The following is a 15228-nucleotide window of genomic DNA, read 5'->3' as shown; positions in this document are numbered from 1 at the left end:
CAAATGCTCATTTCTGTCATCACCCTGTCTACTAGAAGATGCATAATTCCCTTGTTGCAGTTTTCCATTCATGATGTTGTTCTGCTTTTTATAGCAGTCTTTAGCTATATGACCCATTTTACCACAGTAGTAGCATTCAACATTACTGTTTGCATTTTGGCCTCTTTGCCATCCACCACGACCTCTTTGGCTCCCCCTGCCTCTAGAGTTACCACGTCCTCCTCCATAGGACTGGTTTTCTTGAGTTTGCTGCATATTCTGATTTCTACCATGGCCTCCAAATCGGCCTCCTCTACCTCTGCCTCTACCTCTTCTAGCATTTGAGTAGAACACAGCTTCTTTTGAAGTTCCTCCTGAAGAAGATGCACCACTATTTCTTTGCTCCTCAGAAATTAGAAAAGCAATCAACTCCTCAAAATCAGGAAATCTTTCACGGACGGAAATGGATGTTTGGAACTGTGCATAATCCTTTCCTAGACCATCCAAGGTCACTGAGACTAAATCATCATCTTCCACTGGCGACCCAATGGAAGCAAGTGCATCTGCAATCTTCTTCACCTTCATGTGGTAGTCATTGATGCTCATACTTTCTCTTTGCACATTGTGCAACTCTTGCTTGAGCTGCATTTTCCTGGCTTGCGTATTTGTGCTATACATTTTTGACAAAGTATCCCATGCCTCCTTTGGCGTACTTGCATCTTGAATATGCACAATCATAGAGTCTCAAATGCTGATAGACAGCCAGTACATAACTTTCCTGGCTCTCTCATGCCATGCTTTAAATGCCTGCATTTGCTGTTGATTGGAAACATCAGGAAGAACTGGTTCTTCTTCATTTCCTGCAACAAATTCCCAATATCCTTTTCCCATAAGGAAATTCGTCATTCTAAACTTCCATGCTTGGAAGTTGTTCTTATCAAGCTTTTTAGTGACAATTTGTGAGAGAGAATCAGACGCCATTACAGAACACTGCAAAAAATTCTGTCACTGCAAAGAACACAGATTCAGCCTCACAAAGGCAAATTTGCAAAACTGACGAGAGTGGTATTTGACCACACAGTCACTTCCTAGTGACGATTTTGCATCAACAGGCAACAAGGATGATTCTGTAACTCCCAATGTCTCTACGCACAAGCATACGATGCAATTTCTACAGTAACTTTTCACCAACCTGTAGAACAGTGTCTACACAGCATAAAACTGGGCCTTTTCCTGAGTGCATGCAGAAAACTTACGCCTCCAAAACAGGCCCCGAAATGGCCTCAAATCAAAAAAAAGGGTCACCTAGGGCTAAAGCCATGTCCCGCAGCATTTACTACCCTCTTGCTTCACCGCGAAGGGCGTCTCAACCTGAGACAATGCACTCTTGCAATTTCCAGCCGTGCTACCTGCAGAGATCTGCTCCCAAAACAGAAAATGAAAGCAACACTGCTCCTCTTACCAGAACACCGCAAGCTTGGCTTGCTTTCTTGAGCTCCTTACCACAAACAAGGCTCTGATACCATGTCAAGATTGTGGGAGAGAAGGAAGGAGTCTCACTTGTAGCTTTCTTGCTTGCACAATGGGGGAATACACACAAGGGTGGAGGCTGAAAACAGTTTTCCTCTTCTTAGTTGTGTAAGCCAAAAAGAACTCTAGTACAAGGAAATAGAAGAACCCTATATATGGGTCTCAAACCAAACTCAACTAACTAAGGTAGCATACTAACTGAGCCACGAACTAGAGTAGATAAGGATAGCTATCATGTAGCTATTATTCATGGGCGGTGTACCAACCGCATCTGCAACTGACATGTCGGTGACATAAATGCACAACGATCACCCTGGCATATCACGAGTGGAGCTCAATATCTCAACAGATGGACGGACTAGCTATCTAACTCCATATGGGTAGGTAGATGGACTACCTACCTAGTTACATGACACATAAGTAAATTGATGGATGAACAGATTAAAAAGAAGATAATTAGCTAGGTAGGAAGATAGATAGGTAGGTAGGTAGCACATTTCCACATTAGAATGCATAGAACAAGGCACCCAAATGCTTACTAGAAAATTATGAAGAATTAATATGCATAGCTAGGTGTGGAGACACTTAGTAATATGGATGTAGGTCTTATAACCATATTTGAGTTATGTTTGTGAACACAATTAGGACTGCTAGTAACGTTTTCCTACATTCATGTAAACCTGAAGCCAACAAACCTTTAATAAAAAATGGGCTTATAATGCTTGAATAGAGTTTTCAACCCTCTATTTCATTTCCTTAGATTGGGATGAGATTGAACAATCATTTTTAAGTTGAAAATACTATAGGAATGCTCATAAGGCTTGATATGTGTTAGATTTTTATAGTGGATCTATTTTAGGCCATATTTATACTATAATCAGTATTGCACAAGCTACTTTATGCTTTCATTAAAAATTTTGGTAGTCTACATTTTTGTACATGAGACGTTCTAGAATGTACTCTTAGCTATGCTATATATCACAAGTTGGTCTTATGCAAAATTTCCTCTCAACTTCTACATCATGTGCAATTGATCACCATGGCTGACAATAATTGTGCCTTTGCTATTAAGGAAAAGTGAATGTAGAAAACTATGAGATGCGGGCATATATGGTTTCATATATTGGTTGCAAAAGGGTTGTGGAATGTTGCATGTAAAATGGATGTACTATCTTGTTGGAAGCTATAGGTCCATTATGGATGTTATAGATCAAGCTTTTTTGGTTAGTTAGAAAGGGGTGAAAGTATGCTAAGGTAGCCCACTATTTATGGATTTTTGGTAGACTATCACAATATTTTTAATTTTTAAAAATGAGATGTACCCACCTGGAAAGACCATGGAGGTAGCCTTCGGTATGCATCCAATTGCTTGTCATAAGCGACACCACTCAGATCTCTTGGCAAGGACAATCTTAGTCAGTTAAGTCACTTTTGGGTCTACCACACTTGCTTCAATGAGAATGAGACAAGGGGGACTAGAATGCTGCTCCTCTACCTATAAGGCATAATCTTACCTTAGCCCCCTTAAATGATACTAAGTCAATTCTAAGACATGGACCCTATCACATTCATTGCATTAGCTCTAAAAAGTTGATCCCTAGTCAAGAAGCACTTGACTTATCAACTCCACCCTATTGTGTAGGAAACTTTCATTTGGGAAGTAGTCCATTAGTTTTCCATGCATGTACCCAAGCCATTCTTTAGTCTTCTAATTAGCCTAATACTGATATTTTGGATACTTACAACCAACTTCTTTGATTATCTTTTAAAATTGGGTTCATTCATGTACATATTGCATAAACACAAAAATAAGGAATCTAAACCTTCAAAAAATAGTCTTTTAATTTGAAACAAGAGAGCAATACATTTTATTATTTGGACATCACCATATCCTCCTAACAATTTGGGCACAAAGACCACCCATACAAGCCATCCACCATCCATACCCTAACTAAAACGAGGATCTTCTTGACCCTCCACTATCCCCTAACTAGTATGTAAATCCACCATCCATCCAATAATCCAAGCATAAAGAGCACCCACACCAACCATCCACCATCCATCCTCTAACTAGTATGAGGAAATTTTGGACCTTTGAGAATGTAGGGTACTTATCACTTCCTGGAAATTATAGTAGTATCCTCAAAGCCCCACTGATCACCATGAGTCTTAGGGAACTACTCACATCTACAAAGAGAACTCTTACCACAGGGTTGGTCCTAGCAACTGTGATGATGGCAACAAGTTCCTAGAGGAGGAACCTAGTGGAATGCTTGGGATAGGTACTTTTCCTCCTCGTACCATCTATATAGAACTATCATGTCAAATTTTGTTTTAAGAATCAAGTCCTTAGAAACCAATATGATTTAAAGTAACCTTTATTTATGTAAATAAATCCTTTATAAATAGTCCTCTGCAAACAATCCTTCATTAATTGTATTTAATATTGCAGTAAAACAGACAATACTTAAATATCCAATATTTGTAACCATCCAGTCCTACCACTGGTCAATTAGGAATTTTTAACAATTCATGATTACCTTAAGGGTAACTATAGCAACAAATAATTGGAAGTAATAATTGTTTGATTTGCAAAAGCCAAGGTATATATGGACCTTAATACCTTGTTACTCATAAGCTATTCAAAACAGGACCTTTAAAAATTTTGAATTCTTTTATCATTTATTAAGGAGGATTATTTTGCTTTCAATACTTAATCAAAAAATATTACATGGAACCTAGGCTTTCTTTTCTATTTTAATTTAGACAAGCAACTAGCCACCTACCGAAGGCTACCTCCTTGGTCTTTCCAAGTGGGTATATCTCATGAGGTATCAGAGCCTAGAGAAGGTTAGATAAGTTGTGGATTACAGCAAGTGAGTGGAGTTTATGTGAACTTTTGATGCTACTGGGAACTGTGGCACTGTAACGAGATGAGACAAGCAGAAGAAACTTGTAGGGTCTAAGTTAAACTGAGCCCCGAACTGGTGGAAAGAGTGTTGGGCTTGGTCAACCAAATTGAGAAGTGGCCTAAAAGGGACATCTACAGCATGCTAGAAATAGACAAGGCCCTAGTCCACACCAACGATGGTGGGCAATGCCCTAAAAGAGTAAATTGGAATGGCTATGTGTGGAAACCATTGAAGCATCAACAAAGGCACTAGCCACATATGCAAGACGCACATGCTTAGTCGATTAGGTCACTTGTAGGCATATCTCATGAGGAAGCACCTAACTTTGTCCATGAGGATTGAGTTGAGTATCCCTAATGATATAAAAAGTCACCTTATAGCAATTTACAATTGAGCTAAGAGAGAGATCACATGTGCAGTTGGCGAAGCATGATATCACAAGACTTGGCTCAAAGAGAGTGGGAGACTATTGTAACCTTTTGTTGACCTCTCTAACCCTACTTACCCTAACATATCCCCTTCATCCCTATCCACACTAGTCGCCACTCTCCACCCTCTCCCTCCTTGATCACCCTTCATCCTCTTGCCATCGTCTTGCTAGCATTACTGCCCACACCTTTATCACCATCTTTTGCTTCTCACAATTTTGCCAATCTACTCACTACTTGCCAAAAAATATATTTCCTACACATCTCTATTGTTGCCAATCTACTGGTTTCTTGCTAAAAAATTTATGCCCTACACATCTTTATTGTTGCAATACCTTTTTAGAATATCTATTCTCATAAATCATAAACTTAATATTTGAGGTATTGATATAAATTCCAAAAAAAACACTCTCATAAAACTAAAAAAATAAAGAATAACCATGTTGAATGATCCAAAAACTAATTTACAAAACCTAAGCTGGAATTGAGAAAAACGTAGATATTGAGTCATCGTGAAGATTGCAAATGTCCCTTATTAATGCACATTATCACACCACAATTGTACCAATTCCAATAATAAGATACATGCATTGTGATGTTCATTGCCTTTCATGGCCCTTGATACTCTTGATGCTATGTTAAGTTTTGTAACTTTTGACCTATATAGCATGGTTAGTTTTGTTTGGTTATTTTCTTTCTGGTGGATTCTTCTGCACTTCTATTTTGTACACTTGATCATAATTTAGTTTTATAGGATGTTCTTGAGAGCATTATAAACCCTATTGCCATATCTAAATTTTCATGGTTCATGGACTGTGACTGATAGAAAAATGAAAGGAAAAAATATATGCAAGAAGATGGCCTTTAGTTTGTGAACAAAAAAGAAGAAGTTGAGCAATTGCTCTTGGGCTAGAGATATTTGGCTTATAGTGATGATCGAAAAAATGAGTTTGAGAGGTGATGAAGAAACCATAACAATTGTATATATACAAGAGAATAAACAATTGAAGAACAAAGCATCTATTGTTAGAACACTTGTAGCAATCGTTACACATGTTCACTTTCTATTTTCCAAGAGTGCAACTTGTTTCATGAGTTGCTCTAAGTTGTAATAACACCTTGGTTTTGAGAGCTTTCATTTCTTGGTTAAATAAAAAGTGCAGTTTCTAGAAACAAAGTTGCATATTTCTCCTTGTTTGTTGACTTTTTTCTCTTCCCATTGTAAGGTTCCCTTGTGTTCATCACATGACTTCCTTATAGTATATTTTAGTATAAGCTCAATAAGGAGTTAATAATTGAAAGATTAATCAAAGTGTTCAAATGAGCATTACAATATACCAACACAAAGACAATATTATGGCCATTATTCTCATGCACTCAAGGAAATAGCTAAAATTTGTTCTTTTTGGAGTTGGTAATACCTTGGCCTATTTCAATGGATTTCACTTATGCACTCACAATATGTTTTTTCTTTAGAATTACAACAATAGATATTTGGGTTTGTAGAAAAGGTTAAGAATGCACACTTAAGGGTTGGTATGGGCACACCCTAAGAAGCAACCTTTCTTGAATTGAGCTTTAGGTTAAGCAAGTAAACTAATTAAGGATCTTTAAAAAAATTCATCACATTGAATAGAGACAAAAATGTCACCTAATCTTATTGAAATTGATGTCTACATGAATCCATGTTCTCACTTAGCCAATCCCCATAACATGCCCCCATTACATGATTGAGTAGTAATGATGTGTCAACATCGTGCATGTATTGATGAATAATGATGTGACAACATCATACATGGCTAGGAGAAAAATATTAATGTTAAGAAGTTCATGCAATAGTAGGTGTAGTTCACAATGAACCATCTCGTTACATGTATTTAGTAGTAATTGATGTGACACTATCATGCATGGCTAGGAGAAAAATATCAATGTTAAGAAGTTCATGAGATGGTAGGTGTAGTTCACAACGAACCACCTTCCCTGTACTAATGGCTTTTGTAGTAAGCTACATGGTTGGACAACTAAAAGGATTCAAAAGTAGCTATTTTGGGGATTCAAACCATATCACACTATTTGATGTCTAGACACGGTATGCCAGCTATAATGGAAAAAATTTCCATGATCCATATGGCTATACAAGAAAGTGCTTGAAGCTCCGTGTTGTGGTGCACTCTCCCATGTGAAAGAGCATTAGATAATATTTGCAATGCCACGTTCACCACCTCCTTCAACTCACAAAAGGAAGTGGGTGTTGCATAATTTGACCTTGAACTAAGGGAATCCAAATTCCTAAGAGGTCCAAAATAAAATAGAATACTACAACCACCTTTTTCTAGATGGCTCATTTTAATCCCAAGTCAAATGTAGGGCACTTTCTTAGATTTTCATGCAAAGCATTACCATGAGACCTTCAAAAGCATAGATAGCTAAAGTCCATATGATATGACTAAAAAACTTCATGATTTGCCTCAAATCAACATAAAGGAGAAGGTGAAACTTTTCTATCAAGATGAAACTTCATGATTAACTGCTCTACTATCAAGGTGAATGTTGCTAAGTGCATTGATAATTCATCTTCATAGGATCCATTCCCTCATTTGAAAAATGTACAAAGTGAATCATATCAAAAGTCAAAAGTCCAAACTTGTGGCACCTTTGAACCTTAGTACAACATGAGCTCCCTTTATGCTAGACAATGCATATGTTTCTCAAACAAGTAAAATATTTTTATTTGACAAGTGGGTCCTAAAACCTAGCTTCTAATGCATTTGTTTCTCAAGCAAGTAAAATATTATGATTGGACAAGTGGATCCTAAAACCTCAAATTTCGCCTCCCATTTGTCCTTGTTGATATTGCTTCTTGTAATATCTTCTTTGGTTATGCCCACTTGAATAGATTATGCCATCATGTTAATTAGGCACGAAAATGGCGTGAATGCTTAGTTGTCCTTAAAGGTGGTTAAAGCATATTGTCTTCTTCTGAAACTTCAATATAAGGCAAGGACTAGTTGATATAGTTCCATTGTTCGTTGCAACTTGCATGAGCTCTTCTTGAGGACTTAGGTCACAGAGTGCAGCAAGGCTCTTTCGATGTTCGTTGCATTGTACATGAGTTGAGCCAAGGGCCCCTGCAAAAATTTGGATGTAGTCTCTTGGTTTGCTTACACAAGGCCAAGGGCTACTCTTTCATCACCAGTTCTAGTGTGGTGGTGCAAAGTCCATGCAACTTGATTCTCTTAACATTATTCCTACATGGTGTTGGGGTGGAGAAGGGTGGGAGTCTGGAGAGCAACATTGAGTGAGATCCAAGGAAGCGGTGGATTGTGAAGCATTGAGTGGTGAAGTGAGGATAGCAGCCACCATTGGTTGACTGAGATCCAAGGGGGGAGTGTGAACAACATTGATCTTGGGTCATAAGGGCGTCAAATCTTTCGTAGTGGGATTAGAGCACAAGTCTTGTGGGTGAGTGATTAGGGAGCTGGCAAAATGGGTCTCAGGATGGCGTCATCGTTAATGGTAGGGGCAGTGGTATTGATGGCGATGGTGGCGGTGGCGCTGCATGGGGCCGAGGAGGGGGAGTTCAAGGGGGTGGTTCCGATGGTGAGGGCGGCGGAGGCGGAGCGGTCGGCGAAGAGCAGCAAGGACCCCACCACGCAGTACATGATCGTGAGCGGGGTGAACGGGCGGACGCGCGCCGTGTGCTACGCCAAGGGGAGGTGCTTCCTGGCCAAGCTCACCTGCCCCATCGAGTGCCCCCTCCGCAAGACCTCCAACCCCGGCGGCAACGCCTGCTTCATCGACTGCAGCCCCTCCAAGTGCGAGACTCGCTGCCGCTGTAAGCCTCTCTCTCTCTCTCTCTCTGCGTGTGTGTGTCTCCGTCTGGGGGACTGTCTGAGAGAGAGAGAGAGAGAGAGAGAGAGAGACACACACACACACACACACCCCACCATTGAACATCCTTCTTGCCTAGGTACTTGACTTGTCAAGGGTAAAGCCTCCCTCACCTTCCACCCATGCACATTGTTTTACCTTCTCAAAAGTATCACATCATCACTTCTCAGCTGCTCGTTGCGCCTTGGCAGCTGATGCCATCACTCACTACTCTAAACAAACCACCCTTCCCAATAAATAGCATGGAAACTAGCCAAACAAATATACAATAGAATTATGGTAGGCATATGCATGATAACTTTCTAATGCACTTGTTGGGTGTCTTATTTGTGCAGCAAGGAAGCCCAAGTGCAATGGCTATGGAGCTCTATGCTACGACCCTCGCTTTGTTGGTGGTGATGGGGTGATGTTCTACTTCCATGGCATAGCAAAGCAAAGCTTTTGCCTAGTGACAGACAACAACCTGCACGTGAATGCACGTTTCATTGGTACAAGGCCAGAGGGGCGCAAGAGGGACTTCACATGGGTAGAGGCTCTAGCCGTCATGTATGGGGTGGGAAAGAAGTTAAGCATAGCCGCCTTGAAGACAGGCATGTGGGATGAGAAAGTGGATAGGATGGCCATCACATATGATGGTAAGGAAGTTCACTTGCCAACAGGAGAATCATCATTTTGGCGATCTCCAAATGAGGATGTCAGGATTGAGCGTACTTCAAATGTGAATAGTGCTAACATTATTGTGGATGGACTCATAGAACTAGATGTGAACGTTGTGCCCATTACAGAGCAAGATAATAAAATCCATAGGTACATGCTTAACCTTACAAAAGATTGCTTTGCCCACCTAGATGTCCAATTCAAGTTTCTTGGCCTCTCAAATGCAGTTAATGGGATCCTCGGTCAAACTTACCAACCTGATTACAAGAGCCCTGTTAAAATTGGGGTCCCTATGCCCATCATGGGTGGTGAAGACCGCTTCATGGCATCTTCTTTGTTCCATCATGATTGCAAGGTCAATAGATTTGGTTCCCATATGATATCCACCATGGCAACTCAACCACTAGGGCAAAAGAGCTTTCAATGTAGCAGCAATAACAAGGAAGGAGGAGGGTTCTTATGCAAACGTTAAAGACACTTTTAGCTTTGTGTTTCTCCTTCACTACAACGAAGCCAAAGCTTGTTTATGCTAGAGGATAAAGATAACTTATGATTTTTCCCATGGCAGTCCCTCATATATGAGAAAGAAACCTTTCCTTTCTGAGCTTTTGTGCCACAAAACACTTTGTATGTCTATGTTTCGAGGTTGATGTTTGCACAAACACCCATTTAACCTTGTACTATCTACATTTCCACCCAACTTACACCCTACCACTATGCAAATTGATTAACAGCTCATTGTTTGAATAATGTATCTAGTATGTTTGATGCCCATAATAAAAACACAATGCTGAAGTTGCAAGAATATGCAGCGTAGCCATTTTCATCTAGAGAAATATAAATATTATTGTATAAATGTGTCTCTCCATGGGCACATTTGTTTTTATCGCAATTATATGACAATATATATTGGATGTGATATGGACAAATTGACTTTGCACCTCATTGCTAGATGGCTCCCAATAATGCATAATGATGATCAAGATTAGATGTGAAACATTTTGCAAATACTTATGCCTCCAAGTAAAGGTTTGATCATATATTTAAAAACTTTCCCTCTCAAGTGTGTGTTTTTGGAAAGGTCATGTTGCAAGAAAAGATAAATGATTAATTAATTCAATTCGGTGTTCATGGAAATTGTAGTTTTTTGTGCACATGCACTAAGCAAGTAAACTCCATGTCCTCTACCAATTACGAAAAGATTATGAACAAAATCACTATGAGGAGTCTTGGCACAATTTAATTGGTTTTTGCTTGCCATGGCATTGAATTTTCATCAATGCTAGTGCATCTTTAGTTGTTGATCTTGCATTGGTTGATTGTGGTTTAAAAGGTTCTTATTCTATCCTTACCATCTTGCCATATTCCCATTGTAACTTTAAATAGCACTAGCATCCCAAGCAAGCAAGCATGAGAATTAGATGGATTTTCACATGATAGAGCTTAAAGGGTTAGCTTTTCTATATGTTTTTCTTATGCTATATTTTTTTCCAAGTTATTTTATCTCATATTCTTTTCATGCAACTTGTGTAAGTGGCATTACAAGAGTAAAGATTTATGACATAAAAAAGATAGGACATTGTTAAACTTAATTATCAAGTGTGTAAATTGCTAACACTCTTGAAAGTAACCCTACTTTTACCTCTAACCCTTTAAATAGTGGCTTAAATTCATAGCACCTATTTCCAAAATCATGTACACGCTTTTTGTCATCCTTGCCTCTCCCACAAAGGACAAAAAGTTCAACTTTCCAAATTTTCCTTCACATAAAGAGTGTAACCACATTTGAAATGAGCAAGGTCTCCTCATCAAATTCAACTTGTCCCCTAAAAGCTCATGCTTGCATGTGAGTGAGTTGTGCAATGCCAATGTCCTCATGAGACCAAATGTGTTCTTCCAAAGAGTCATTGCTTCCTAACATCCCACATCACATACTTGATGTTTTTATCCTTATCCCAATAAAGAACACATATGGGCAAGGCATTATGCTTTCCTATATGATTCTTGGTTGGACACTTGTATGGTATGGTCTTTCACATCAAAGCATTTAGTTTTGCCAAATGAGTAGCACACCATGCATTTTTAAGTATTTCCTTCCAAGTTCCAAGTTTTGCATGGCCATTAGATCTTCTACCATCTCCCCACTATCTTCCCACCACTATCTTCCCAATCCATTTGGAACTACTTTTTCCTAAAGTCTCTACTCTTCTTGAGAGAGCATTAAGAGATTTCCATCCTTCATAGCCCCAATATTTTAGAACTAGCTTGTGATATATGATCTAATAGTTGGACATTTCTCTTTAAGTTCAAGAACTTCATTCAACATTAGAACAAACATCCCCCATCCTCTAAGCTATTTTCTTTGGAGCTAGATAATTCTTTGTCTTGACAACAATAGGAGAGAAGTCATTCACAAAGGTTGCATCTTGTAGCCAAGATGACTAGAGACTAAATATTAATATAGAATGGGACAAAGATTTGGAGGGGGGGGGGGGGGGGGGGGCGGGGGGTGGTGGGGGGGGTGGTGGGTGGGGGGTGTTACGCACATTCACATGGCCTCATGGTAAAACCTATCATGAGGCACAAAAAGGCACAATGGAATGGCACACAAAATATATCAATAAGGAATCTTTGTATCCATAATATCGAAAGATACAACATTGAGGCACATCCCAGGACTATACCCTCGTGATGCTGCACATATGAGGGTTCGCCAGTGAGTATAGGGAATCACACTTAGAGTGGAAACCAAGCTAAGCTCAGAATCACAACCACTAACTATATAGGTATATCTAGCTCCTACGCCATGGTATAGCTACAAAGCCGATACCCTTACGCGAGAGAGAGAGAGAGAGAGAGAGAGAGAGAGAGAGAGAGAGAGAGAGAGAGAGAGAGAGAGAGAGAGAGAGAGAGAGAGAATCAAATGTTTATAGGGCTAATTTGGAGCTTACTTCACTCTCTCAAAATGTACTACATATGCCACTACAATAACATATACTAGGGTTCCACATGCGCTTCGTGCACACGAAATGCTAGGCCACTTTGTGGCAGCTTTACTGCCCTAATGCGGTAAGCGAAGTTATCTGTAACGTGTCCACTTGTCCACCTGTGGGACACATCTTAGTAGCCCATCGGGAGGGGAGTCTAGAAAGCGCCACCTGGCACTCTCAAGGAATGTCACAAGGTTTGTGATCTAGGTCTTCCCAAGTCTGCCCCGAAGCGGAATTAGCCGGCCGTTCCCACCTAGGACTGACCTGAAGTCATGGTTTCTTTCCTATCAGCCAAGTCTCTAGGAAGTAGCTAGTGTCGAGCTCCAAATGAATCACTTTGCATAGGAACAACAGAGTCAAAGCGGATTTATGTTGCACTTGGTTCATGGAGAATGGGAAACGAGAGGGATGAGAAGCTCAACCTCTCTGCCCATAAGGCATAGTCCCATTCTGCTCCCCTAAAACAGCATAAATCAAGATTCTAACTCTACTGACTCTAGATCTTCACAGTTTCGTTATCACGTCTTTTGAGAAAAGTTTCCAGCTATCCGGGACCACCCTTCCTTAGGACGGACCCAAGTCACATCCACCGCACTTTCCTCGATAGCTTTACTTGTCTAATTAGGTCCTACCACATTTATGTGTGACATTTAAAATCAGCTTCATTAATTAGGCCTTTTAGGGCATAGAGTTCGTTCATGTAATTTACAACACATTCATAAAAACAAAACAAGTAGTCCTTTTATCAAACAAGTTCCTTAAAATATCTTTAAGTTAATCTTTGTCTCTTGCCCATATAGGAGAATTATGTATCCCTTCTATCCAACAGAAGTACCCGGTCCAAATCGCATGGCACCGAAATTTCCATCTTTTATCTAGAATAGGATCTTCCAACATCCCAGACGTTGGCCTCACGGGGATCTCCAACTCCATTCTGGACAGGCAAGGGCTGTCTAGAGCTCCACCACAAGCACTCTAGGAGTGAGATACCATTTCCGTGGTTGGCCTTTTCACCACTCGACCATCGGCCTGTGAATTGAGCAGTGCCCTCTTGGGATAATCTGCGATGTGATCTTGGAGATGATCCACGCATGCAAAATATCCTTCCTTAATTAGTCCAATTAAAATTCAAGTACAATCAAAGCAATCAGCCCTAATATCATTTTCTAGAAAAACATTCCTTTATTCCCATGGCAACTTGTCATTACAGACCCCTGCCATTCATTTGCCATCAACACAAGCCTTGGAACATTTATCCAAATCACAATGCAACAATCCCTTGATTGAAAGAAAAACATTTAGGGTGTTGTTCAATCAACCAACAAAACTAATTGTATTTTTTCCAAACAATACAATAATAGACGCGACAATAATTCCATCGCATATTCACTCTCCCCCTTGGGACCAAAGAGTAGAATTTACTTAATATTCCCTCCTTTAGCCTAATGTATATACTAAAGGTTCCAATACTGTACATGACATAAGTCCTATCATTCCAATGCAAATTAATCAATCTAGCAAAAGCATTTATGCCTCTTCTCTAAGTGACAATTATCTTTTAGCATTTTCCTACTATACAACATTTTTTCTTGGCTTTATCTTCCTTTTTCCTAAGGCAAGGAGTCACATGTCATCGATGTAAATTTTACATAATCTCTCCCATGTATGTACCGTGTATATGCATTTGCGAACTTTAAACAGTATTATCCTCGGTAAAGATTAATCAAAGACTCATCGATACTCAATACTTTAGTGTTCCATATGTTGCTTATGATATGCATGGATTCATCACATAGCAACTAGGTGCAATTTAACTCCCTTTGATACAAGCACTTCACAAACTTCATCTTTGAATATTTGAGATGCGATTTATCCTTTTCAATTATCTATTCTAGCACCACAAGGTACGGAGCCTAATGCATCTCTTGCGAGCATTAAAACAAGCATCTATCAATTTGAAAATACATTACTTACTATCGGTACCGCAATTGGATTGATACTGATGCCTTCGCTCGAAGCTTTGTTGCTGGTCATCTGCACGCGACATTCTTCGCTTGGAGGCCATCATCTGCAAGTAGACTCAAGAGATTAAGAAGGTGGAATAGATTCGAGCTGGGAGAGCGAAAGAGAATATGGTTGAATCGAGGATCGAGATAGAGGGATTTTGTGCGGCCTCTCGGGGTAACTCTCTCTCTCTCTCTCTCTCTCTCTCTCTCTCTCTCTCTCTCTCTCTCTCTCTCTCTCTCTCTCTCTCTCTCTCTCTCTCTCTCTCTCTCTCTCTCTCTCTCAAGCTCTCTCTCACAATCTCTTGGAGGGGTATACTCTCTCTCTCCCTCTCTCTTGCAGCCTTTCGGGGTCTCCTTATGCTCCCTTGTGCCTCCCCATGCCTCATATTTATAAAGAATTAGAGAGGAGGAGATAAGTCTGAGAACAAGAGTGGAGGGGCTCTTAGAAGACTCAGTGATTTGATGCTTAGATCATAAATCTGATGGTTGCATTGGCTCCAAAAGGGGGGTAAAACTCCAAGACACTTGCTTAGAAAGCTCTAAGTTCACTCCTTCTTCTTTTCTTTGTTCAAAGTGCTATCTACTGCCTATAGATTGCGATTGTGGCGCACGCGATTTCGCCAGTCACTTTTCTTTATTGCTCTTTTTATCAAATCTCCAAAACTAACTAAAACATCACTTGTCTTTTCTTTTAAATGACTTTTAGTTTTATCTTTTTAGGATAATATCTAAAATATAATAGTTTTTTCCCCCCCAAGAATCTAATATTTTTGGACCATTCAAACTATACACATTAATACTACTGATTATTATGGCTCATAAGTCCCGTTCACAT

The 15228-nt window shown here is 39.7% G+C and overlaps 1 protein-coding gene across 1 annotated transcript; it reads left to right on the top strand.

Annotated features, from left to right (window-relative positions):
* The first annotated feature begins 7855 nt into the window (after positions 1–7855).
* On the top strand, positions 7856–10202 carry LOC148042077 (uncharacterized). Its single transcript, XM_087689141.1, has 2 exons — positions 7856–8684; positions 9076–10202. The coding sequence occupies exons 1-2, from the start codon at positions 8336–8338 to the stop codon at positions 9867–9869; spliced, it is 1143 nt and encodes a 380-aa protein (XP_087545267.1). The 5' UTR covers positions 7856–8335; the 3' UTR covers positions 9870–10202.
* The last annotated feature ends 5026 nt before the right edge of the window (positions 10203–15228 follow it).

The sequence above is a fragment of the Lygodium microphyllum genome, chromosome 1 (genome assembly GCF_053477565.2).
Source record: "Lygodium microphyllum isolate KBCC chromosome 1, Lygodium_microphyllum_v1.1.10, whole genome shotgun sequence".
Taxonomy (NCBI): Eukaryota; Viridiplantae; Streptophyta; class Polypodiopsida; order Schizaeales; family Lygodiaceae; genus Lygodium; species Lygodium microphyllum.
Note: the sequence above shows the minus strand (reverse complement) of the source record. Positions and strands in the feature narration are given on the sequence as shown.